General features: G+C 41.9%; 1 protein-coding gene across 1 annotated transcript in view; it reads right to left on the reverse strand.

Moving 5' to 3' along the window:
- The window catches only part of STIMATE (STIM activating enhancer), a 42,672-nt gene extending 16,941 nt beyond the window's left edge, over positions 1-25,731 (reverse strand). The window contains exons 1-4 of the mRNA XM_063121180.1: positions 25,614-25,731; positions 11,776-11,824; positions 10,219-10,317; positions 8,078-8,199 (exon numbers count right to left, since the gene is read on the reverse strand). Coding sequence (XP_062977250.1) covers positions 8,078-8,199; positions 10,219-10,317; positions 11,776-11,824; positions 25,614-25,677 — 334 coding nt within the window. The 5' untranslated portion in view covers positions 25,678-25,731. The remainder of the gene's footprint in view (positions 1-8,077; positions 8,200-10,218; positions 10,318-11,775; positions 11,825-25,613) is intronic.
- Between the last annotated feature and the right edge of the window lie 1,434 nt (positions 25,732-27,165).

Here is a 27,165-nt window from a genome sequence, read left to right on the forward strand (position 1 = left end):
CTTATTATGTTTTGTGGTTTAAAATTGTGTTATATTCCTCCTTGGAAGGGTTTACCCTAAAAGGCAGCTTATAAATCTTTTAAATAAATAAAATAAAATACACAGCACCTGCATTGAAATCATTTTTTCTCAATGTAGGAGGGCAAGAAAAGACACACCTAACTTAGGGCCTTCCTAGACGAGGCCTTAGCGCGCTTTGTGGGCCGGTTTCCCTGCTGTGCGTCCAGATGACACACAGGGGAATCCGGTTCCAGGCCGCGCTGAAGCCTCCCCTAACGCGCCATAAGCAAAGTCGCTTATGGCGCGCCTTTTTCGCAGCCCCGGCCTCAGGCCGGAGCTGCGAAACGTCTAGCTACTTCCGTGGCTTTTTGCGGCTACTCGCTTACTCGCGAGTAGCCGCAGAAAGCCGCGGACTGGCCACAGCGCTGAGCGCTGTGCCCAAGGGGGGGAGAGGGGCAGGGGGAAGGCCGGACCCACCAGGAGAGAGGGGGGGAAGCCAGACATCGACGATGGCAAGGGAGGGGGCAAAGATCGGGGATGGGGCTGCCGAGGAAGGGGGGGAGAAGATCGGGGACGGGATCGGGGATTGCGGATGCGGGGAGGACGAGCGAGCAGGCAGGGGCCTATGGGGAGGGATCAGCAGCGGGTGGGGGGGCTAAATTTAAAAAAAAAACACCTTACCTTCTCCGCAGTCTTCGGGCTGCACATGGCCCCTTTAAAATGAAAAAAAAATGGCGGACGCTGCAGGGATCGCGAGGTCCCTGTGCATCCGCCGTCTGGAAGCCCTGGGCGTGCGCGCTAATGTCAGCGCGCCGTCACCCCGCCTCCCTGCCGGCTTATACCGGCAGGTCTAGCAAAGCCCTCAGTGTCTTTCTCCACTGCCTTTCCTTGTCTTTTTTTTTTTTTTTGCTTTTCTTTATGTGTCTGAAAATATATTTGGCAGCTTGCATGTTACAGGAATTTCAGCTTTCATTGAAAAAGAACAATCATGTTTCTACTCTATTTTGGCAGAGATCAAGCCTACAGATGGAACTATGAAACAAAGTCCTGGCAACTGAGTTACCTTACCACTACCTTTCTGTTTATTTACACTGCAAGCCTGATGTCACAGGGCTCTGGTCTTTTATTCTCTGTTTTACATTGTACAACTTCTTGGGTTTATTAATCTGCTTATGAAATAATCATTATTTAGTTTTCGGAAAGCCATTGTCAATATAACTAATGCATTTATAAACCTATTACATTATTCTAAAAGAAATAAACAGGTTTACATATAGGAAGGATCCTTCCCCCAACAATGTAGTGTCCTGATAAACAGGCTGGGAACTCAAAGCAGGTATTAGCTTCTTCATGTTGGCATCAGTATAGAAGCCTGTCACTTATATGTCCACCTTCCTCCTTAGAGATACATAGAAGAATAGACTGCCCTGTGTACAATAGATGAATGTAACAGCAGTAATTATACTGCTTATTCTCAAATAAATTGACAAACCTATTTCTAAGACTACAAAACCTAGAAAAAGGCTTTTGAAAGTCAAGAAAAAGACAAGGCAAAAACATACTGGAACATCTACTGGCATCACTTTTATAGTAAGTTGTTTATTTGTGAAGACACCCATTTTTGCACAAGCCAAATGAAGTAGGCAGTAAGCAACTATACTGAGTGATGATAGGCGATGCCAGAGTTCTGGTGGATACTTCTTTTCAGTTCAAAGTACTGAGGACAGGGGCCCAGAGCAGATCTAGCACTGACACTCTTGGTTAAGAGATTGGGAGAAGGCTACAGGATTCCAACTTCCACCTCTTGCCAACGTTAACCACACTGTAGCGTTATATCTGCATTGACCCAAATTATTATTGGAGGATCAACTTCAAATCCTAGTTTCCAGCGCTGCCTAAAAGCTGACTCCAAGTAGCGTCCATGAAGGCGTAAGCCTACACCATAGTTCATTCTGACAAGAGAAGGAAGGGCCAAATTTGCATGGGAGAGGGCAGGAAGCAAGGAAGGTCTTAGTCTGCTCTTGATCTCTTAACTGCAGATAAGAGACTAGTAGCATTACATCAACACTGGGCTAAGTTATAATTAGTAATGTGTTACAAGCATAGATTTTAGCAATTTCCTGGATCTACGTATTACGTTACTACTGTTCTATATTAAAACAGTATTCCCCATATTTAAGCTAACTGTTAACCAATGAGATTGCTAAAGAAGTACAAATGCTAGACGTAGACTCCTCCACTTGCCCCAGGCAACTTAATCTGTCATATCACCAGTAGCTCCTTCTGCATGTGTTGCGGTATCAACTCTCTTCCAGAGACACTAGCATATTAAATCCATATAAAGACAGGCTTTCAATAGAAGAACTTGTTGCCCTACAGAAATAACATCAAACAATGAATCACCAGGGATCAAATGCTATGTCTAGGAAAGCAGATGAGTTCATAGGTGACAAACAATCTGAAAATGCAAGAAAGGTCAGGGGGTGTTTCATTAGTTAAATCAGGGAGAACGGAATATTATTTTTTCTATCATAAACACTGTTAAAATATTCTTTTCCTCAGGCACCAACTTGCTTCTGTCTGCTTCCACAATTGCACTGAAAATTATCATTTTTCCTCCAGCAACAATAACAGCAACATTTTAATCATAAGAACATAGGAAGAGCCCTGCTGGACCAGACCACGAGTCCATCTAGGCCAATACTCCTTTCACAAAGTGGCCACAGCTGCCTGTGGGAAACCCACAACCACATAACAAGTATTAGAAACACAAGCAATTCAAATCCACCAACACTTATATTAACAACATTAAGGTTTCTTCCATATATCAGCCTTGCAAATGGGCATTCAATATTGGCTTCTCTCCTCTCACCTGGATATCTCGTCCCATGTCCCCAGTGCCACAGCTTTGTGAAGGCATCTGCCAGAGTTCTCTGCTTAAGCAGTTCAGCCTCCTCTTCCATGATCACCACCACCAGCCCCAATCAGGCCTTGCTACTGAGGCAGAAGGACACTCGCGCAACTGCAGTAGCACTGCTATGTTTGGAAACAAAGCTCATAAGCCTTCTTGGTCTTCTGACTAAAAGGATTTGGGGTCAGTGCACACACAGCTGTGCCACAAACCCAGCCTGGGAAATGCAACAGAATGAGACAGTGGAAAGGCAAGAGATGCCGTTTGCAACGTATCTACTTTTCCCTGTAAAAAAAATAACAAAAAAACCTGCATGACGGATTTATTCACTTTAAAAAAATCTACTTAGTGTATGTAAAAGTGTCTCTGTTCAGATTACAAGAACACCATATTCCAATTTTTGACACAAGGCCAAATACAATGGCTGCTTTACAGGAATCGTCATTCAAAAGTTTCATGTTTCTACTACTATTAGTTGCACATTTCAGCCCATCACATCTTAAAAGTGATCAGACATGTCCTATCCTCTAGCAATAGCAACCAGCATTTTGCTGAGCGGTAAGAATTTTAAAACAATTTCTGATGTTATTGCTGATTAGACATATTCACCCTAATCCTCACCCTCTTGAGTTCAGGACTCACATTCTTGCCATAGAATGACTGTGCCTCACCAGCAGATTCAGAAATTGCACCTCAGAGGGAAGAGTCTTAGCGATCAGGTCCTAACCCATACTCCCAAAATTTGAGATATTTTAAAATAAATAAATTGCTAAGAAGAAACTTTGCCTTTGCCACTCTATAGTAGGTCCGTTTGTTTTTTTAAAAAAATCTATGCTGTAATTGTTTAGCTGAAGGAGAATGTTGAGCTTCCCTTCCAGTTTTATTCTTTACCTGTTGGAAGAACCCAGCGGATGTTGGTAGCCGGTCTGACTGGTGGGGTGGAAGGCAGGTCACAAAAGGAGGAGCCAAGGGGTCATGAGAGGCGGAGTCAAGGGGTCAGCGGACACAGAACATTCTTTGAATCCCCAACACTCAGCAACCCATACCAAAGAAAGGGAAAGCGAAGGGACAAAACATGCAAAGGAGGAAGTAGGAAAATCACAGAGTCTCAGAAAAGTACTCCTTTGGACCCACACTCTCCTGTTCCAGCAAGAATTCACATTCCACAGGGAATCAAGAGACTTTAAGATGATGAGTGGGAGGGGAGAATCCACACAACCATAATAACAATGATAATAATTAAAATAATATGTCATATCTTCAGAGCTGCACTGAAAGCAGGCTTTAAAACACACAAATTCTGAAAGCATCCCCAAATCCAGGCCTTTGTGTGTCCGTCTCAAAGTATCCACCAAAGCAGGCCTACTCAGAAAGCAGTACAGTACACAATTCCAGATTATGCATATCTCTTAAGAAGTAAGGAAAACTGGATTAGTCAGGAGAAGGCATGGACAGCAAGTTCTATGAACATCCCCAGCCCATCCCTTGACATGTAATGATGGTAGTGATGATGATGATGATATCCCTTAGGAAGCCAGCAAAAACCCAGTGCAAGACACACAGATGCCCCCCATCACATACACAGAAGCACTCACTCACAGGCAACCCCCTCATTCACCTCCCCCAAGGCATTCACACAAGCATATATACACACACACACACACCCCAAGGCATTCACAGACACACAGTGGCACACACACAGACACACAACAAGGCATTCCTACCGAGACACACATCTGTCCCCTCTTAAGGCTTCAATCCTACGCATGCTTCAAGTAAGTTCAGTGAGACTAACTTGGGCAGTCCCACATCGGATGGTTCTACATATCCCATCCACATATCCTGTCAACCCCTCCCACCCTTGTCACACACGCAAAGCCCAAGGGATTCACAGACACACTCACTCATATAACAAGATATTCACAGAGAGAGACACATCTGTCTACTCTCCTTAAGGCTTTAATGTTTAAACAACAATAAACCCGTAATTAAATTGATGATGCCATCAAGCTAAGGAGGAATCCAAGAAGAAAAAAAACACAAACACGAATGGAGCTGCTGCTTCTGCTGCCCTTCCACCGAGAGAATGGTTTTACAAAGCCTCTTACTCTGTCGCCCACCACAAGGCACTGATAGCTGGTTCAGCAAATTATCCGATGGAAGCTGGCCAGCAAATGGCGTGAATGGAGGCGGCGGCTGTGCATCTCAACCACACCCCAAATGACCCCCCTCCCTTGGGAAGGAAGGGTTCTACTATGATTGGCTAGCAGGCCTGAGACTTTTTTTCTTTTCTTTTTCTAGAAAAAAGCTTTCTCCCTTGCAAGGAATGCAAGCCCTGGCAGGCAGCAGCAAAAAGCCTTTCCCCTATGAGAAACTGCTCTGCACCTGCAAGCCAGCGTGCACATACGCAGTTTCATCAATGATGTTGCTCCGCTGGACCAGGAGACCCTGGTCCCAGAACAGCAGCACTAGAGAAGCAGCAACAGCGAAGCTGTCAATGATGCCATGAATATTATTATTATTATTATTATTATTATTATTATTATTATTATTATTCAGGCAGGTTGCAGGGGTAGGTGGAGGAAGCAGGGGCAGGGCTGTGCCCACCTAGCTCTCTGACTGGCTCCACCACTTAGAGGAACACCTTATATCGGGCAAGGATTTTAGATTTAACTGGATTTCTTCATATTTTTTAAAGCAAGAACGTTGAAGGCCAACAGCAATAAGACAGCTTAGAGGGGTTTTCCTTAATTTTCTCCCCACTCGTTTTTGTCCCTTGTGGTTGTGTAGAGAAGCTGGGATATGGGACAATATGTGCAAGGAACCAGAAGATGATGACTTCTGATTGACAACTTGACATATGGAATCCTAGAGTACTTGCATCCTGCAGTTGGCTGGAAGACTCAGCTACTGAAAGAGAACTCTCGCTAATGGACCACAAGTAATGCCTCAAAATGAAATATCTACGGACAGCACAACTTTAAATGATCTGGCTTTTGCTTCAAAATGAATTTTGTTTTGAAGCAAAATTCAACTCAAAGATACCACCTGCTATTTAGTTATTTTGCCTTTAGATATTCATTTGAAATTTACTTGCATCATTTAGAGGTCTTAAGAGAAGAAACTCCCATTTTAGGAATAGCAGGTTTGTTGCAACACACATCATTTTCTGTAGCATTATCTACATTAACTGAGCTCTGCATGTCCAATAGGGCTTTTGTTTCTTGAACACCTGCTCTCCAGAGGCATTTTTGAAACTGAGGCAACTTTCCAGAGGAGTTTGGAAGCCACTGTTTGGATCTTGGCCAGGATTGCATTGCAGTGCTTTGATAATTCTGAAGTGAGTTCCTAACTGACCATCTCCAAAACATCCTATAGTGTTTTAAGCCCTTGCATGGCATTAATTCTCAACCCAATATGAAAGGGGAGCAAATCTTTTGAGAAGAAAGAAATGCCCAACCTGGCACAATATTGGGTTTATCTATCTCTGGAATCTCCCTGAATCCACACTCAGATGGAAATGGGGTGGAGGTGATAACTGGATTTAGAGAAATCCCTCATACAGAGAAACCTTATATTGTACCAAACCTTTTTACCCAGGGGGAGGGTGGGGCAAAAATATGTATGAGCTCAAGAACTGCAATTGGGTTGAGAAGTGAATGCCTTGCCAGGATTTACAAGTAGCAGTATGCAGTATATTTTGGAGATGGCTGGGACGGAACACTATTTATTATTCATTATTTGTGACCTGCATATACCGCTAAACATAATAAAATTTCTCAGCAGCTCACAATATTAAAATACAGTATTAAAAACACAATATTAAAAACATAGCATAAAAGCAATTTAGACTTAATGTTCGGCACTAAAGTATTTCTACCAATGAAGACCAGGATAGGGAGAGGGGTCGACATCACCTTAAACTTGTTCTGTCTCTTACCAGATCCAGATATAGTACGACTATTTTTATTATTTATTTAGTGCCATCAATGTTCATGGCACTTTACAAAAATATAAGGGGAGAAACGTATAAAATTCAAAACAGGGGAGACAGAAGACGTAAAGAAAATGGAAGCGGGGGGGGGATTGTGTTTATTTCAGTTACACTTAAGGCTTAATCACAGTAGGGTACAGGGCTAGAGGTAGTACCAAATGTTTAACAGAGCAGAAGGAATTTGCAGACGGATTAAAGGAAGTAAGAGAACTAGCATCAACACAGGTGGTTCTGGGAGGCAGGTCCAAGCATGAGGGGAAGCAAGAAAAAGAGGGTGGGGTCATTTGAGGGAGCAGCCATAAGAACATAAGAAAGTGCCATGCTGGATCAGACCAAGGGTCTATCTAGTCCAGCACTCTGTTCACACAGTGGACGACCAGCCATCGGCCAGGGACCAACAAAGCAGGACACGGTGCAACAGCAGCCTCCCACCCTTGTTCCCCAGCAACTGGTGCATATACGCTAGCTGCCTCAGATACCAGAGGTAGCACATAACTATAAGGACAAGTAGCCATTGACAGCCTTCTCTTCCAGGAATTTATCCAACCCCCTTTTAAAGCCATCCAAATTGATGGCCATCACTACATCTTGTGGTAGTGAATTCCATAGTTTCATTATACACTGTGTGAAGTGCGTCGTTTTATCTCTCCTGAATCTCCCACCAATCAGCTTCATGGGATGACCCTGGGTTCTAGTATCATGGGAGAGGGGGGGAAATGTCTCCCTATCCACATCATGCATAATTTTGTACACCTCTATCATTTGAGGAAGGAGTCATCCGATGACGTCCCTACATCACAAAGCTAGAAAATAACAAAAATGTATCATAAAGCATGCCCCTCATCCTTGGCCAATTGATGTGCTGAGATTTGATGGAGAAATAATGCTGCAGAAGACTTCACAAAGTTTATCCAGCACTACAAGTTCATATTTTGGAACACTTTTGTGATCAAGCATCTGCAGTTTGGAAAATACATGCTGTACAAGTGCCAATGAAGATATGCTATTTACAAAAAAATATTCACAAGTAGTCACTGGAGTAGCCTAGCCCTAAAGCATTCTTCTTCTTCTTCTTATCATCATCATCATCATCATCACCATCCTGCCCCATAGTCGACGCTCTCTGGGTGGTTTACAAAGATTAAAAACATTGAGATTAAAAACATCCTTACCATATTCACCAAAGCGAAGAGACTCCCACTGCTGCCATTCAACAAGGGTGCTCACTGCCTGCACACCAGCATAAATTAGCAGCATTCCTAAGGTGGCATCTAGCAGAAAGTTGATAAAGTACCTAAGATGATGAGAAAAATACAGAAAAGGAAGCAGAGGATGGACACATCTTAGAGTTATGTAGCTGTGATAATCAAAATCCCCAATCCTATCGCTATCATCCATCCTCCTTACCCAGTTCATAAGACTTTGACAGTGCCTCTACTACATTTTCAAACTTGATGCCTAGAAAACCTGCATAATCACACAGTAATTTTCAGATTTGAAATTCTTCACTGCGCTGCAAGAATGTAGATTCATAGAACACACAGAAGTCTAGCAATGGAGTTGGAATTGCACTTGCTTTGTTTTTGTTTTGCTATTTGAACAGGTTTGGCAGAAGAAGGTAAGTTAAGTTTTAAAATGTTCATTATTCTTAAAATGACCACACAGTATAGAAAGACATTGTACTTGTGGCACTCCTATACATGTAGCCAAACAATCACCTTTCCATATGCACCTGAATATTAATTTTAGTGTGTAATCAGGAAGTACCCTTTCACTGCACATTCTATTCTCTTTATCCTAATGGCTCCTCTAAACCAGAATCTGCCATTTGGACACTTTAACATTTGACTGTCTAAGCCTACAGGACTTGAGACAGTAAAAAAAAAAAAAAAGCAACGTGAAATCATGTCAAGAGAGAAAGTAGACCCGAGTTTCCCTACCTTTTTTCTTTGATTTTTGTTGTGATTTTTAGCATCTATATACAATAGATACATATTATTCTCTCTTGTATTTGGGGGAGAGGCTGCAACATTTAGTCAACTGATTTGTTAAGACAGACTGATTAAAAACCTTTGATGAATTAAAGTATCTCTAATGAGGCCCTGTAAATTTTTAATGGTAGTGTAGCAAGCAAAGATACACTCAAAGACGCAGTCAGAGACTGACTGAGTGCGGACGATCACAGGGGGTAAAAGAAGTCATCTTGGCTTCTTCCCCTACTTGCACGCAATTTTCATAATTACCCATGATGCAGTGTGGGTTGCCATGTTATCCAAACCCAGCACAGTGCATGACGGGGGGCTTCTTACCCACGCTACAATACACGGCTTGTAGTAGAGGTTGTGGTATAGCTAAGAAGCCACTCCCTCCATGCCCTCCATGCCAGGTTTAGACAACAAGACAACCCGTGCTGTATCACAGGTAATTATACAAATCGCAATCGCACGCACGGGGGTGGAGGGAAAGCCACAATGGTTTCATTTACTCCTCCAATTGTCCAAAAGCGCCCAGTGTGACTTGGTTCATACGATCAAGCCACAGTGGCTTGTTTAAGCTGCAGTGCATGCCGGGCACCATCTGCCTAATCATCTGCCCAGCCAATTAGTAAATGGCACCCAGCCACTGTGGCTTGTCTAACCAGGCCAGTGCAATATAGTGGCAAGAGTGGTGGCCTAGAAGGAGGACAATCCAGATTCAAAGCCCTGCTCAGCCATAAAGCTCACTAGGTAACCTTGGTCCAGCCACCATTCTCAGCAGAACCTACTTTACAGGGTAGTTGCCTGGCGGGTGGGGGTGTTTGTGCATCACTTTGAACTACTTGGAAGTATAGCAGGATGAACATGTGACAATAGGTAGAAATTTCTGTTCCTACTTAACCTATTTGTAGATGCTTGAATGCAAAAACACTAGCAAAAAGGCCAAAGAAGCTGCATTAGAAGTGTTCTTGAACACTCCTATATATAAAGAATGATAGGCCAGATAGATTAAGACATTCAGACTGATCAGCCTTGGGGTGTACAAATTTGGCCTATTATTATACAAGAGGCCACCAGAGGTCACTGTTGTCTTGGATAATATCAAACTGTGTAATTACTACACTACGGATTGCTCATCCTTATTTGTCAACTCTAAATAGTAAAATTGCTCCACCTTGAGGACTACAGAACTTGACTCTGAAAATTTAACAGGGTTTGAATATGCAGCTGCCTATGATAAATAGAATTCAGGCCATATTGTTACATTTTTTTATCAGCGGAACTTCAATAAGATTGTTACCTAAAGCTTTGTGCATACATAAACATGCACTACTTACAGTGAACAAGGGTCGTCCTCTTTGGTAAGGTCTGATAAATACACATTGGCAAAGTGGATGAACAACATCCCTATGGCTTGTTTGGAAGTATCCAAAAACCTACAGAAAGTTTGAAAAGTAGTCATCCCGTTAAACACTTTGACTGCCCAGAGAGTACACCAACAAATGATCCTCACGCAGCTCTAAACGCTTTATTTCCTTTTTGTCCAACTCTCAACACTAGCAGAGGATTTTCTTGTTCATTTACTTGACTAGGTGAAAGGGAATAGAGTGCAAGTGACTTTAATGATGAAGGACTATTAACAGGAAAGTTCAGGTTTGCACTTGACATTCTAAAACATTTCTCATTATTCTAGAATATGGGTGTCAAATTCAAATGAGTTGGAGGGCTAAACTTCCTATTCAATAAATGGAGTGGGCTCACCCCCCAACTCACCCACCCTACATGATTTGCTGCCTTTCCATATCCTGTTTCCCCCAAATCTTTTATCAACACCACCAGTGCTTTCAGCTACTGGCACCCATTCCATACCTTTCTAGCTTAGCTGCCAATTTAGGCAAGCAGCAGGCTCAATGTTTTGTGACACTACTGCGCTCCGTTCTCCACCCTCCTTGACAGCCTTGCTACTAATTCAAAGAGAATGGTGGAAGGTGCTGACGCTAAGGATAGCGGAGAAATTTGTTCAGTCTGCATTTTACCTAATTTCACCCTTTGAACCACTATCTGAACTGAAATTCAGTTATTCTCTGAAATTTGTACTTCTCTGAATTTTGCAACTGAATTCTGCAGCTGAATTCTTAAATAAAAAATGCATACATACATAAAGGAAAATAATGTTCAAAAATACATTATTTTAGGAAAATTGCTTGCAAAATATGTGCATATTGTGGCAAAATGCATATAAAATGCATACCTTTGGAGAACTGTGCAAAAAAAAAAAAAAAGCTATGAATTTTCATGGGAACTTTTAAAAACAATTTTTCAAAGTTCAGGACAACCTGAAATCATCCTGAAGAAATTCTCAAACTCTGAGGTTAATAGAATTTAAGACTGGAAAAAATGAGAAATTAAGTGCACTGTAGCGGCACTGAAGTCAGCAAATGTTTTAATGAGCTTTTGGAAGCAAGACAAATCTCTTGAGAAAAAAGAAATTCTAGTAAATTGAGAAATTCTACTAAATTGGTGGAAGGACAAAGAAAAGAATCCATATCATCTATTGTATTCTTTGCTCTAATGAACAGGTAATGCTTTTATTTAATGCTTATATCATTTAATTCTAAAAATAGCCTGCTGCTCCTGCATTCTGGCATTATCTGATCTATGTCTGCCAGGAATGGGAGACAAGCTAAGGCAACTTCCATTTTCTTTAAAAGAGAGCCAGGAGTTCACATTCATAGACATCTCTGCCTCTTTGCGCATACAGTCTGCGAAACACAAACTGACACACAGCAGTCAGGCTGCAATGGCTTGCCTTTTGAAAAGCATTACCAAAAGTGTATAATATGAACATCTAGGAAAAGATAAGGAACTCTAGGAACAATATTGAAAACTCTTACCAAATCCTCCAAGGACGCCTTTCATGCTTTGGTTCTCTGAAGCGTTTCACTGAAAGAAAATTAAGGATAATTAGTGAATTGTCAAACTTGCATCAACTAATCCCTTAACAGCTCAATCTGCATACGATACTTCATTTTAAGAAATTCTATCCACCTTTACACTTTACACTTACTGACACCTTCACAGAATAACATGTGTGTTCAGTACCAAGGTTTTCTATCAGTATTTACCTGCTAGATATTTTATGTTTGAATAAATGCACTACACTTTCTTCTGCTCTTGCCCCTTACACGAAGGATCTCAATTCAAATGGTCTGTAATCCAATAAATATAATGACTTTAAATCCAGAGCCACATAGCTTAAATCCAGAGCCACATAGCCAAATAACTCATATCTGTGAACCACCCAGAGAGCTTCGGCTACTGAGCAGTATAGAAATGTATTAAATTAAATAATAAAATAAGGCAGTGCAAAATTGCTGTACTTAGTCATTACGTTTTTTTTTAATTGAGGTATTTATGCAAACAAAACTGAAGAAAAGAACAATTTAAGGCAGCTTGCCAAGAAAGAAATGGAAAGGTCACAATAAAAGCTTTATCGCAAATAAAGACAATGGGCTTATTACTTGAAGTAGTGTGAATACTGGTGGCCCATGAACTTTATAGTTACAATTGCACTAGTATGAAAATGAGAACAAAGCACTGAACTTGCTTTATAGCTGCAAGTCCCTGGGGAAAAGGCAGATTGTCTTAATGCTATTTTCCACTAGCTTAGAAATAGTACTGTAGTTCCAGTTTACATAAGCCTACAAAAATACAAGCTACAGTTAGTCAACTGCCTACACATCATGCTGCAGTCTAACCTTTATAGTCAACAAGGTAATCTAGGTGATTTACATTCGTCATGTTCCTTAGAAGTGAATTGTGGAGAGATGAGGAAGTTGTAAAGCTAGACTATAAACACAAGCAGAGAGAGTCTCACTAGGGAAGGGTTCATTTGAGCTACATACAGACACGAATACTGCAATTAAATACAGAAAACAGCCCCGCAAACAAGGTGGTCAATATGACACTTGGAAAATGCAGGAATTACTCAACTCCTTGTCATGCAAGATAATCCAGGCACAAAGGCACTGAGGGGGGGGTAGCAATGGAAATGCAGAGTGGTGTGCCAAAAGTGGCAAACGCCCCCTTGCAACCTTTTCCTGGCTTTATTTCAATTGGCATAGGAGGGAAGGAAGCAACCCATCTCTTCTCAAACAGTATAATATCGTTCACTCAAGTGTTGGTTAGTATTTGTGATGGCTATTATATTGTCTTCCATCAGATTCTCCCCAAAGTCTTACACCACACTGAAGGATTCTGAAGCCATCTAGACTTAAGATCTGCTTGCTTCGGGAACAAATACAAGTTTGGCCTTAATTAACTTTATCAAGGCCTGGGCAGTTATCACAGGTAACTTCCTCTCAGTGAGGAAGACAGCCGTATTCAACGTAATCCATTACTCCCCATTTTCCCATAAACTGATAATAAATGCAAGCTAATTAAAGTGTTGTTTAACCGCACGTATATCCATAGGTGATTTTTAAAGCAATTCTTTCTAAATCAGTATGTGGAGTTTTAGCACTAGGTTGGTGGCATACAAGTATTTTAATCATTGGACAGACTAATGTTGCATACTTGAAAACCTACATAATTACTACTGTTATCATGAGTCCAAGCTCTCTCACTGAGATGTGAGGCAATAAAGCTTTGTGTAATCCACAAAGCTTTATTCAGCAAATAAAGATCTCTTCACACCTGAAGGGAGTGAGAATGCTAGGAGTTTTTCTCTAAGCTTAATTAAGCTAACCAAGCTAGGCAGGTGCCCTTTCAGCTAAAAGGAAGAGTTTCCCGCTCAGTCCAAGAGCTACTTTAGCTCATGGAGGGTCTTTTTGGAGAAGTCTTTGGCGAGTGGCTAGCTTGGCAAACCACCGCTCATCTGCTCTCAATTATGCCTGCTTGACCCTGAGGCGGACTCTGATCTGTCAACTCTGAAGTTCCCCATCCCCCCACGCTCCGACAGAGGCTGAGTCCCCAGGGGCTGGGCTCTGAGTTGTTGGCATTCTCTCTGATAAGTTCCTGGGAAGATTCCTCTTTGACTTCTGAAGAGTCTTAGAGGAGGGAGGCTCCACTTGGAATGGTGAGGCTGATGGAATGCCACTATCTCCAACCTCAATACTCTCTTCTGCTGTTGGACTCTGCCTGGCGATTTCTGAAGTGGGTCTAGGAATGACATCTATGGCTGCTGATATGCTGACAGCCCCTCATTTATTTCAACAGAGTTGGACTCTCTTCCGCTGATGATGTTGGGAGGGCACCTCCAGTTTCACTGTCACTACTTCCAATTTCCATTTCACAAAGACAAATATATATTTCAATGACATGTCTATCCATTCACATACTTGCTAGAGATAATCACCTGAAAACATTAATTACATCTTTGAAACTGCTAAGCATGCTGAATATTGGATTTGCAATTGGTAATGTATTCATTGTTACTAATGAACTTATGAAATGGAAAGTGTTTCGTTTGGGGAAAATAAAGCACTGGATAATTTTCCGCCCCACATAACTGGTTTTTGCTACAATACACTAACCTGGATACCTTACTGGAATAAAAAGGCTGTCAAATTCTTACAAATAAACTTATAAAAATAAGGTGCATTTCATACCATCAGACTGGGACTATTTTTCTGCTCATGGAAACGCTAACTCTTTCTATGGATGTTATATTTATTTGTATTTATTTATTAAAAAATTTGTATCTCGCCCTATATCACTGGGATCTCAGGGCGGCATACCAATAAAATCAGAGCAATGACAAATCTTGATAAAATAGTTAAGAGCAGAGACACCACACTGACAACAAAGGTCCGCATAGTTAAAGCAATGGTATTCCCCGTAGTAACCTATGGCTGCGAGAGCTGGACCATAAGGAAAGCTGAGCGAAGGAAGATAGATGCTTTTGAACTGTGGTGTTGGAGGAAAATTCTGAGAGTGCCTTGGACTGCAAGAAGATCAAACCAGTCCATAGTCCAGGAAATAAAGCCAGACTGCTCACTTGAGGGAATGGTATTAAAGGCAAAACTGAAGTACTTTGGCCACATAATGAGAAGACAGGATACCCTGGAGAAGAGGCTGATGCTAGGGAAAGTGGAAGGCAAAAGGAAGAGGGGCCGACCAAGGGCAAGATGGATGGATGATATTCTGGAGGTGACAGACTTGACCTTGGGGGAGCTAGGGGTGGCGACAGCTGACAGAAAGCTCTGGCGTGGGCTGGTCCATGAAGTCACGAAGAGTCGGAAACGACTGAACGAATAAACAACAACAATGTAAACATAAATAATATACACAGCTAAAAAAATAGTAAATCGATTTCAAATTAAAAACAGTAGATATTTTTTTAAAAAGCAATAAAAACAATTAAATTTAGCCCTCAAAGGCTTTGATAAAAAGCCATGCTTTAACTTGGTGCTGAAATGAAGCCAATGTCGGCACCAGTCAGGCCTCCAAGGGGAGGGTATTTTACAACATGTCCCACTGTAATGTATGTCTCGCATTGGTGAGACACAGGGGAGGGCTCCTCCAACAGATCTCAAATCCTGGGCAGGCATATATAGGGAGAGGCGCTCCCTCAAGTACTGAAGTCCCAAGTCATTTAGGGCTTAAAATGTCATTGTCAACACCTTGAATTCAGAGCAGAGTTTGGACTTTGCAACTTCCCCATCGGAACAGCTCATCCTGCATTAATAAGAGATTTCCCCAACTAGGAAATAAATGGGAAGCCCTTTATGCATGAACTGACACATTTGCAAAGTTCTGGATAGGCCTATATGAGTAAAGACATTTTGTATTTGAATGGAGTTATTTTCTGCTATGGCACAAAAGCCATAGGCTGCCTATAGCCTGCACATGCACCCAAAGTGTTTCTGCGATCTTTTCCTTTTGGCAGAAGCCACACACACCTCATGAAAGGATCTGTGCGGTCCTCTAACTCTTAGGTCCAGTTTATCAGAGAATGCAGGAGGCTCAATGGACGGGGGAGGCTGAAACCCCCCATGCAGAAACAATACAAGTTGCCCTTTGGATTCTAACAAAAAAGGCTGATAATGCAATGTCCTCAGGGACCTCCTAGCCATATCCTCTGTACAAGCCATTTTGTGGTGGGCCTACAGCAGTTTCTCAAATTCCCAATGGCTCCAAAATGGTTGGGAACCCTTGGAATACAAATGTAGCATTGCCTGCAGAGGGATTCAACTGAAAATTCTACATTGCACGTAACACAGAGATTAGCTTTACAATATGTATTTGGATCAAAACTCTGCTTGTTTCAAAGTAAGAAATCAACCAACTGGCAGACACCAAAAAGTGTTGTTTTCATGCATAGCACCAGAACTCTTCAAAGTAGTAAAATGAAGTTCAGACTTGCCAACAGGCAATGTGTGAGCTGCCAAATGAAAAGACAGGACAAAATGAAATATGAGAGTTGGAAAAGAATCTTTTTTCCCTGGAATTAGAAAAATTGATACCATTCTAGTTCTCATTTGTAGAACAGGAATAATAATTCAAGAAAATCCCCCCTCCCCAAAAAACTGTTTGAAGATACATCAACTTGCAATACCTCTAGCAAGATGTTGATGTCATACACTCAGGAAGAGAAGTCTCCAGAACAGCAGATCAGGCAGGAGGTTAAAAAAAAGTCCCTTTACCCTATGTTTGAGTCATCTTTAGTTGGCATGTTACATTTTCTAGAGTTGGAAGAAGGGAAAGTTATTTGCTGTCTATTATCTATAAATGGCTTGGAAGCAGGTCCTCTGAAGAACCTCCTCTTCCTCCTCCTGAACAAACCTGAACTGTTTTCAACGTCTGAGGCCCTGCTTTGTGTCTTGGGACGCAAGATGAGGCTTCTCTGTAGTGACATCCAAACTGTAGAAGTCTCTCCCACAGAAGTTGTTGTTCCTTCCCTTGAGTTTACGAAAGTGGAGAAGACTGTTTTATGCTTTTGATCTGTTTTAACCTCCTGCTAAGATGTTTTATTTTTAAACCAGCCCAGTTGTTTTATGCACCCCTTGTGCATAATATATCATATTTAGCTTTTAATCTAATTTTTATTGTATCCCTCTTCTGGATGTTTGCTAAATGGACAACTGATGACTCTCTCCCAAACTAATTGTTTAATAGTTGGGACAAGTCCAGAACATAGGTATAACACTGCTGGAAAGTCTTGGCCTCTGAGGTTTCCAGATTTTCTGTTTTACTTAATTTGTGTGGAATAAGATATCACTGGTAATATCTTTAAATAATTTTCCTTCACATTTACACTCATTAAATTGACTGGTATTACTGAAAATCCAAATCTATGCTTGTTCCTGTATTCAAATCTTTGTTGTTGTTTTTTGGTAGGAAATGTGTGATTGTTCCATTTGGTTTCTGTGGTTTATTATCCAAGCTTCAAATTTTGTTTTATCATATAGTTGTACGTACCAGATAAGGAGACTACTCCCAACCCCTCTCACTAAGCTGTCCATACTAAGTCAAGAGCTGATTTACAGTATGACAAGCTTGGAAATACTGGAAATATTGGAGAATGACATCTAAGAGGTGTTAATTCATCATAAGAAACTACATGATTGACAATCAGGTCTTAAGATTGCCGAAAGGATTTTGTTGCCAAACTGGAAAATGTCCTAATGGTCCCGTTCACACATAATGGCAGCAAATCCCCGTGTTTTGCTGCGGTGCTTGTCCAGCACATGCAGCCACCACTGAATTACCCTTTAATTTCTCCCTCAACAACCCAGGGTCACATCATAACAAACAGCCCAGGAACAGGGCGTTCTTGCATTGCTTTCTAAGCGGGATGCAAAGCAGAACAAGCTAACCAGGTCAGTAGCTCCTTGTAGTATTTTTGAAACATTACATCCAAAGTCTAAGAGATAAAAATTCTGCCTAATTTATGAAATTTGGCCAAGCAATGTTAATTCTGCTAAGCAAAACCAATAGCTCCTAAAAGTGCCCACAGGTATTTCCAGCAATCTGTTAATGATTGTTTAGCGCTTGTTTGCCATTTGGGAGATAGGAAACGTATTTAAAAAATAGTACCTCTGCTTATCAACAGCTCCAGGGAAGAAGAAATCTTTTTTCCACTTCTATTATTGCTTTGGCTATTTAGATGCAATAGTATTTTTCTTGCAGCTGAGAGACACTAGATAAATTTAATTCTTGCCTTTGCTGTATTGTAGAAAGCCTTCACTGAAATACCATTTACCATCTAATAAGATCAAACATGGCTCCACTACAGGAGACTTTGCAATTTTCTTGTGCAGGTACTTTTAAGAGACTGTTAAGCAAGGTTGTGCTCAATTGCTTCTTAATACCTTGAAAGCCTATCATGATGTGGAGCCCCAAGAAAAACTGCAGTCTAGCACTTAACAAAACGATGAGCTTTTAGAATATCATCCCTCCAAGTGCTGAATCTGCAGTCACATCAGGGATATAAACTATGGGCTTTTGCTAGTGGGAGAAACATTAATGCTTGTATCAACGGCATAATCAGGTCCCTTGGAGTTGCTTGCTCACTTTGTCACCTTTTACCTTTGAAATTAAAAGTTGCAGGAGTCTCAAACTATTGGTCGGCACGCCCCTTTGTAACAATGGCAAAACCTACTACTCAGGCCTTCCCAAGCAATGAAAGCAAATTCAGACATGATAAAGAAACACAACTTACATGGTACCAAAGCCATCTCCAAAATAGACCACAAAATAGACCAGCAAAGTATTCTGCCGACACCTGTGAGGTTTTTTTTTATTTGATTCTTTTAAAACTTTATTCTTATATCATTTTTTCAGTACAATGAACATGGGCTAAACATAGCCTGAAAAAGGTTAAAGAAACAACCAAACACAATTGATTATTTTCTCTTAGAAGGTTAGCCAAATCTTATAATGATCTGGAGGGGCTTTGGTCTGAGATCTATGATCAACATAACACAAAATAGGTACCACATTATATACAATGTTTCAGGTTTTGCATGACCTTTAACCACTTCCATATGGTTGGTAAATCTGTCCACTAGTGAGGGATCCCAAAGTATCTAAAGCCAAACCTTGAGAGAAAACTACACTAGACTTTTCCACTGGCTTGCAATTGTTGCTCTTGCTGCATCTAAGAAGTATAAAATAAAGTATTTATGCAGAGTAGACTCTACATCTTTTGGAAAGAAGCCCAGAATTGCAAGTACTGGAGCCTTGATGATGTTTTGTTTCATCATATTGTTAATTTCTTAGAAAACTTTGTCCAAAAACACTTCTACCAGAGGACATGACAACCACATGTGGATAAGTGTATCAGTTCCATGACTCTGCCTCCAACATTTAGATTTATTTTATTTTAAAATGGTTTTTCTGGATGGCCAGGAAACTTCAGAGTGAAGGCCTGCCAACTTCCCCCAGCCCACACCCTCACAATACATAGGAAGTAAAGGTGACAGGCAACTAGAGACTAGCACATCACTTTGAAATGCTCCCAACAGCCTGGGAAAAAATGAGACTTGGTTGGAGCCGTTGGCAGCCAGGAAGAGGTTGGCTTTTGGAAGAAAAGCATGAAGGGGAATGGCATGAGAACGAGTTTGCACATTTGAACCACTTTACGACATTTGCTCTGTGGCACATGAGGCCAAGCATTGTAGCAGGTATATGGAAGGCAATAAATTGTATATTCTGTACAGGACCAAGTACATTGTTGGTGCTATATAAATAAATAATAATAATAGCAGCCTTGGATTGAGAATTAGTATTATGAATATGTACAAACTAAGTATGAGATGTATTGATGGGCATTTTTGACTGCTAATCAATTGTTTTAGCATTTATATTAATATTTTATTGAATATATACAATTTTCCTTTCACATCTGAATCAACCACTTATTTCACATTTCCTTCCCTCTATTATTATTATTATTATTATTATTTATTTATATAGCACCATCAATGTACATGGTGCTGTACAGAGTACTGAAGCAGATGAATTGGGGGGGGGGGGACACGACGACATACAGAACTAAGAAAATTTCTCTTCTTCCCAAATGGAAGAAATAAGGAAAGCAAGATCAGCTAACGCAAATCAGCCCCTGGAGGTAACAGTGCTGACCAAAAACAAAAAGAAAAGAAAAGGAAGCTAGGTGGGGAAGTAGCTAAAATTAAGAGCACTTTGACCTGAGTTCCAGGATTGCTTTGAGATTACTTTGTGATAATGATGTAGCCCAGAAGTAGGCTCCTTCTGATCCCAAGGGAAAGGCAACGAACCACCTTGGGGTCACAAACACTGGCCCCAACTTCAGTGCCAAGTGCAAGCCCTCTCTAGCCAATCATACTGAATAGCAAACTCAGACTAGCAAGCACAGAAGTGGGGCATACATCACAGAACGGGCAAAGCATTTCCTGCTATCTTAAAACGAGAAAGCAGCTGAAGAGCCACACCTAAAGATGTGAAAGATCCCAATCCTGACCAGATTTTGGTCCAACCCAAACTCTACATTCAGCTCCTTTCCTCACCGCCATTAACTCAAGAGAACCTCATAGTTGTAGTGTCCTGGGTCCCTCCCACTGTTTATGATCTTTATCCCACTTTCAAAAACATTTGAGATAATGCGACAAGGGAGGTTATTCTGATCTGTCAGCTGTGTGAAATGATCATGTAGCACTATAAGCACAGCACCATCTAGTGGTTGCAAAATGAAACATGTAGAACTTGCCGAGAACAGAAGTCCTCCTTGATTGCAAACCATGTGTCCACCTGTGTAAAGGAGCCAACTTAATCCCATGGAGACTCAGGAAGCAGATAGACCTGGTAAGGCTGCAGGATTTCAGTTTCTTGCGTTGAACCTCTTACTCTCCTGTGCCCTCCAGATGTGTTGGACTACAACTCCCAACACCCCCAGCCAAGTGTTTACATAGTCTCTCAGTTATATTTATATACTAAATAGCAGCATGGGGAACAGCACATAAATGAATCCTTCAAGACAAGTATTGCAGATAGAGATTTTGTATATTCTTCTTCTGTGCATCATGCACTGTCTGCATTAGCCCTCTGCCACTCAGATTATGCACAGCATAGGCACCAGACAGGTTACAACACTGAATGCTCTTAATAAATGTATCAAAGCTTTCTTCCATGCTCCTAAATCTTGACAAGAAAATTGATTTCTTGACAACAGGAATAGAGAGAGTCTTTTCAGTGTTAGCACCCAGCTGTGGAATGCCCTCCCCTTAGAGGCTGTTGCTTAAGAGTTTGATCATTGACTGATCTTACTCTCCAATGTTAAGAGTTTGATCCTACTATGTATTTTAATATTTTTATTGTTCTTGTAAGCAATCCAGAGAACCTTGTTATTGGGTGGTATAGAAGCATTATAAAGAAAAAAATGTCTAAAGCAGGGGGTGGGCAATTTATGGCTCTCCAGATGTTGTTGGACTATAACTCCCACTAGTTGTAGCTAATGGTGAGGGATGATGTTAGCTGCAGTCCAACACCTGGATGGCCAAAAGTTTCCCACCCTGGCCTAAAAGGAGTCAGAATTTAGGCAAAGTGTGTGAGTCTATAAATTAAGTCTATGGTTGAGCGCATACAATAGTCTTCCCCAATCTGGTGCGCCCACTTTCTTACAGGGCACTAGATGTTAGCGTGTACCAGTAGTACACATGCTAAAATAAACTGCATGCTTATATATGTTTATCAATCTTTTCTATAAACCAAGGCACATGACTTATGTGTTTTTATGCAGTGCAGTTCTAAATAAAAAAGGTAAGAAATATCCATACTGCTTAAGAGCTGTCCATGGTCCTCAAACAATTTTTTAAAAGCCTTTCAAAACAAAAACCTCAAAAAAAAGCAGTCTAATTCCATATCAAATATCCACTGCTCATTCCTCCAACCAAATTAGTAGAAACAATTTTAGTACTCTGTACTAGGTTTTAAAAAATCAATAAATAAAAATACTGATCATTGCGTTCACAAAGCTCTGTATTGTGAAATTCCCTTACTCAACCTATTCTGTTACTTATAATTGCAAAATCACAGGAATAGTTTATTTTCTAATCAAAATATTGTAGAGTTTTGTAGTAAAAATACTACAAAAGTAATTTTAATAAGTTACACTTCTTAGTTTTTACTCTACTTTAAAGTCAAAAGCCTAAGTTAAATCAAATTTCAAGAAGGAACAATATTTGGATCATACAGCTTTGGCACCTAGAAATCTTCATCCTAAATACTAATTCTGACTCAATTATTTATGTTATGGCAACAGCCACATATAAGGGAGTTATTGACAGACTTAGAACCCTGAAGTAGAGACTCCCCCACCATTGCCCCCCACAAACACCCAATGAAAACTAACAGCAATGGGCACGGAACACTAACTGACTGGGGAGGAAAGGAAATAGGATGGAGTAGTAGGAAACCTGAACAGAAGCATCCACACTGCAACATTTTGTTGCAGAGCCCCACTTTTCTATACTAACAATGACACTAATTCTCCAAGCATCAGTGGTACCATCACTGTATTAAAATGGTATCATCCATACACAAAGAAGTAGTTTCAAGAAGCTTGGAGAAACCCCAAGCTTTTTCTAAAAAAAATCTTGGGGTGGGGAAAATCCCAGAACAGCTCAATGAATACAGAGCATGTTCAGTGACTATGGGGAAAAAAGGTTGACTGTTGAGGAATGGCTGGCTGAAACACTGAACAGGAGCACTCCACAATGCAATAGCTTTTTGCTGGTTTAATTTGTCAACCAAGGTAAGATTGCATTTAGGAATTCTGTAGAGACAGAACTACAATTCTTGGTTGATTATGATCACTCCATTAGCAATAGCTCCCTCAGATATAATGATGGTGTATGCATGCTGTACTTCAGCCTCCCCCAACCAGGTGCCCGCCAGATGTTTCAACTTCCATTATCCCCAGCTAACATACTCAATGGTAAGGCATTCTGGGAGTTGTAGTCCAAAACCTCTGGAGAGTATCACGTTGGGGAAGGCTGCTGCATTTGATAAGAGCTAGAACACTGAATACTTCACACAGGAAATTTAGGTTGCTTCTGAGCCAGACTACACACATGAAAAAGCATGAGTGTAACAGATACCAACCTTCTTACTATTATAAACCTTGAAAAACTGAAAAGCCATACAAGATGAAAACTTTACAATTTAATGATTTTGATTATTATTATTATTATTATTTATATAGCACCATCAATGTACATGGTGCTGTACAGAGTAAAACAATAAATAGCAAGACCCTGCCGCATAGGCTTACATTCTAATAAAATCAATTTATGCAATAAGCTTAAATTTATGTTTATGCAATAAGCTTAAAATAAAACGTTCCTTGGCCTATCCAATTCATTGATAAAAAGAAAATTAATAAAATGTATGAGTTACTATTTGCATAAGCGACTGTAAGTATCTCACTGGACCTATACATTTCTGAAGGGACTAAAAACAAGCTAAGCATGCCAAGAAAAGTCATACTACTTTCTAAGATTAATTATCCATCAAGATATGAATTTTGTATTAATGCTCTACAAAAATTTGAGCTGAGTTTCAAGTTTCTGTAGACAGGAAACTTGTGTACATGGATAAAAACTGTAACAAGCCAAGTAATAACAAAACTAAAGTGATAGAAACCTATAGCTCATGTCGTTAAATAACATTATCCAGTGAGTAGTTGGATTTTTATCAACTAACAAGTAACTGTCACAATTATCTATTATGCATCTTCATGATTTTCCTTCACACTGTCATCAAGTCAGTGTTGAGTTTAAAGGTGGCAGCAGCGTAAATTTAAAAGTTAAGGAATATGGGGGGAAAGGCCATTTCTCTGTGATAGTTTTGACTGCTGCTGCTGGTGGCTGATACAACATATGACACCTGTTCAGATGAACACACACACACACACACCAATATCTCCAGCTGAAAGATTCTAAGACAACAGGACTGAGAAACAGCCCTGAGGCCTTTGAGAAGTCAGAGTAGATAATACAAGCTGAGATCATTGGCCAGCAAGTGAGTTTCAGCCTGACTTAAGGTGGCTTGTAACAATGGCATAACCAACACACAAATATATGGTAAAAAATTAAGTAGAGAAGTCCCAAAATGCATGTTCTGGGCTAAAGATGAATCCCAAGTCAGAAATAAGATTGAAGCTTACTGGGGCAGATGGATCAGTTGTTTAAATCATGTTGCTTCATTTGTTCAACATGAGTCTTTAAATAACGCAATGCAAAAACTGGATTGGCATGACACCTTGAAAGACAAATCTCAGTGAAAATGAGGGTAAAAGTTTGATGGCAAAATGAATATCACCAATGCAACTGAAAAGAGTCAATGGGTTTGAGAGTGCACCAAGGTAACTGTTCATACTGAGAATGAAATACAGACGGCATAACTCTTCCCTGGAGAGCTAGAAATAGGGTGCAATGTATAAGCCATTTAAAAAAACAAAACACTTCCTCTAGTTTGTAAACATGAACCACTTGGGATAGATTCACAGTATCTGAAGTCTCAAAACAAATCAACATGTTTCCTATACATACTGTAACTGGTGACATGACTGAGAAAGCAGACAGCTATTGCAGCACCTTTCCAAGAAGTCTACCAATTCACAAGACAAGTTGTTATATTTATGCTTGCTGAATAATAACTAGAACATACTCATAGATTTTTATTTTAAAACTTTCCACAGATTTCAAGCAGCTAATATATAGAATGCCACACTCGCCAAACTCATAGCTGATAATCCATAAGCAGAAATGCAAAGTGACAAATACCACTGTGTATGGAAGCTCTTCCCCCAGCCCAATACATCCTGAGCCCATTCCAACTAACAAAAGTGCTTAAATAGAACCAAGTAAAACATGATTATACTCAGGAAGATGACAACAACAGTTAGATAAAGAAGTCAGAAGAGCATGCTCTGCAAAATGTGCCAGCTGGAAAGAATGACAACAATGGTTTTAAGATGGTAAACAGAGAGTTGTTGGCCACCTCTTAACAGAATAGGATTAGAAAGCATAGCATGCAAAATTCACTCAAAGAACAGAATAAGGAAAAATTGCTAGGTGGTATCTTGCAGTTGACAGAGGGCAAGTAGAGGATCCTTGAGTATAGAGAAGATTTCACTTACAGGGGGGAAAAAACCCCAGTGCAAGCTCCATTAGTTAAAACAACTGGATTTTCAAAAACCCACACCAATTTACTCGGACACCCGTGCACTAAAAACTGGTGCCATTGCACAAGAAAACGCCCACGCTCAGGGGCGCTCTCACTCCTTCAGAGGAGCGCCAGGGTTGAAAACATGCCTGAGCCCAAAAGGCAGAGAGGAGTGGAGAAGAGCAGTGGACGTGGCTATGAAACCGAGGAAGAACAAAGCCGGCACAGACTGATGGAGAGGGGAAATGGGAGAAGCCCGGCCTAGCCTCCCGGGGCGTGTGCATGGCAGCTCGGGACTGAGAGAGGGGACAAGAGGCGCAGAGAGAGACCGGGACCCCGGGCCCTCCATGGAGAGGGCAGAGGCAGCGAGTCATGCTCCCTCCTGCAGCCGGGCCGGGGGAAGGAAAACTCGCACCAACTTGTAGGAGAAGGAAGCCCGAGGAGGCGAGACGCCGGTCGCAGGCGGCCAGGGAGACGGGAGCTCGGGGCGCCCGAGGAGCGCGGGCTTAAGAGGAGGCTGCGCGGGGCTGCGCCCGAGGCGTACGAGGGAGCAGGCAGGGAAGGCGTCGGGCTTGCAACTCACGCAGGAGGAGGCTGAAGGCCACAACCCCGAGGAGCCCCTGCAGGAAGATGCCGAAGCTGTTCATCAGGTCCCCCTTCTCGCAGCCTCGGGAGCCTGGCCCAACCCCAGGCGATGCCGACGAGGAAGCCCCGCCGCTCAGCAGCGGGCCCGGCCTCGGGGAGGCCGAGAGGGAGCTGTTGGGAGCCAGGGAGCCCCCCATGGCGGCCCGGACGCGCCGCGGAGCAGCAGCAGGTGTGCGGAGGGGCGCGCAGAACGCGGCCGGGGGATCATTTGCTCCGCGGCGCTTCCTGGCCAAGGGGAGGGACCCCCCGCCTCACGAGCGCCGCGTCACTGCCGCCGTGCGCCCTCACCCGATGCGGATTGGCTGAGCTCGGAGCCTCAGGGGAGGCGGGGCCGGGGGCGGGGCGACGAGAAGCTACAGTCATCGTCAAGCCGTCAGACGGGTGTGCGCTGTGGCGGCTGCGCGCTTTGTTTCACTCAGCCTTCCCCAACCGGGGGCCCTCCAGTTGTGCTGGACTACGACTCCCAGCGTGTCCGGCACAACTGGAGGGCCCCCGGTTGGTGGAAGGCTGATTTAAGAAGGAAGAGGTCGGGATAGAAACGCAGCGCATCTGTGTGGCAGTCGTCGGCCCCGGCCCCCTGCTTCTGAAGCGCAGGTTGCCTACAGCGGCGGTGATTTTGCTCCCAGTTTCTGTGGCGAACCCCCCGCCCTTCCTCCAATCCAAGGGACTTCTGTCCTCGTCCCCCGCCCGGTCGGCGAGTTCGTGAGGCGGTGGCATGGAGTGAGCGCCACTGAAAGAGCAGGATTTCTAGTTGAGGAAACCCGCCCAGGATTATGAAATGGAATAAGGATGCAGACGGTAATCCCAGACTCGTGTAGTTGCTGGGAGAAAATCCCATAGAACTCAATAGACAAGTATTGCACTGTCAGAGATGGTTGAGTGAAGTGGAGCTACTGCTACCGTGCCAAGGTAGTAGTAGGCACACGAGGGAAAGATGGATTTCTGCTAGTCTGAGAGGTCTGTTATAGCTTGTATTTTGAAAAACAAAGGCTTGCAAGGAGCCATCTATATCTATAGGAACCTCGGAGCAATCTTACGCATATGTACACAGGAAAAAGTCCTATAACTCCCAGCAGGGCTTGCTGGGTTCTAAATGTGCATAGGGATATGAACATAAGAACAACGCTGGGTTAGATCAAGGTCAATCAAGTCCAGCACTTGTTCACACAGTTGCCAACTAGCTGTCGACCAGGAATCCACGAGCAGGACACAGCTGCAACAGCACCCTCCCACCCATGTTCCCCAGCAACTAGTGTATATAAGCTTACTGCCTCAGATACTGGAGGTAGCACATAACTGCCAGGACAAGTAGCAACTGATAGCCTTTTTCTCCAGGAATTTATCCAACTCCCTTTTAAAGCCATTCAAATTGGTGGCCATCACTACATCTTGCGGTAGTGAATTCCATAGTTTAATTATGCACTATCTGAAGTGCTTCCTTCTATCTGTCCTGAATCTCCTACCAATTAGCTTCATGGGATGACCCTCTG

This window comes from Elgaria multicarinata, chromosome 3 (assembly GCF_023053635.1).
Source record: "Elgaria multicarinata webbii isolate HBS135686 ecotype San Diego chromosome 3, rElgMul1.1.pri, whole genome shotgun sequence".
Classification (NCBI taxonomy): domain Eukaryota; kingdom Metazoa; phylum Chordata; class Lepidosauria; order Squamata; family Anguidae; genus Elgaria; species Elgaria multicarinata.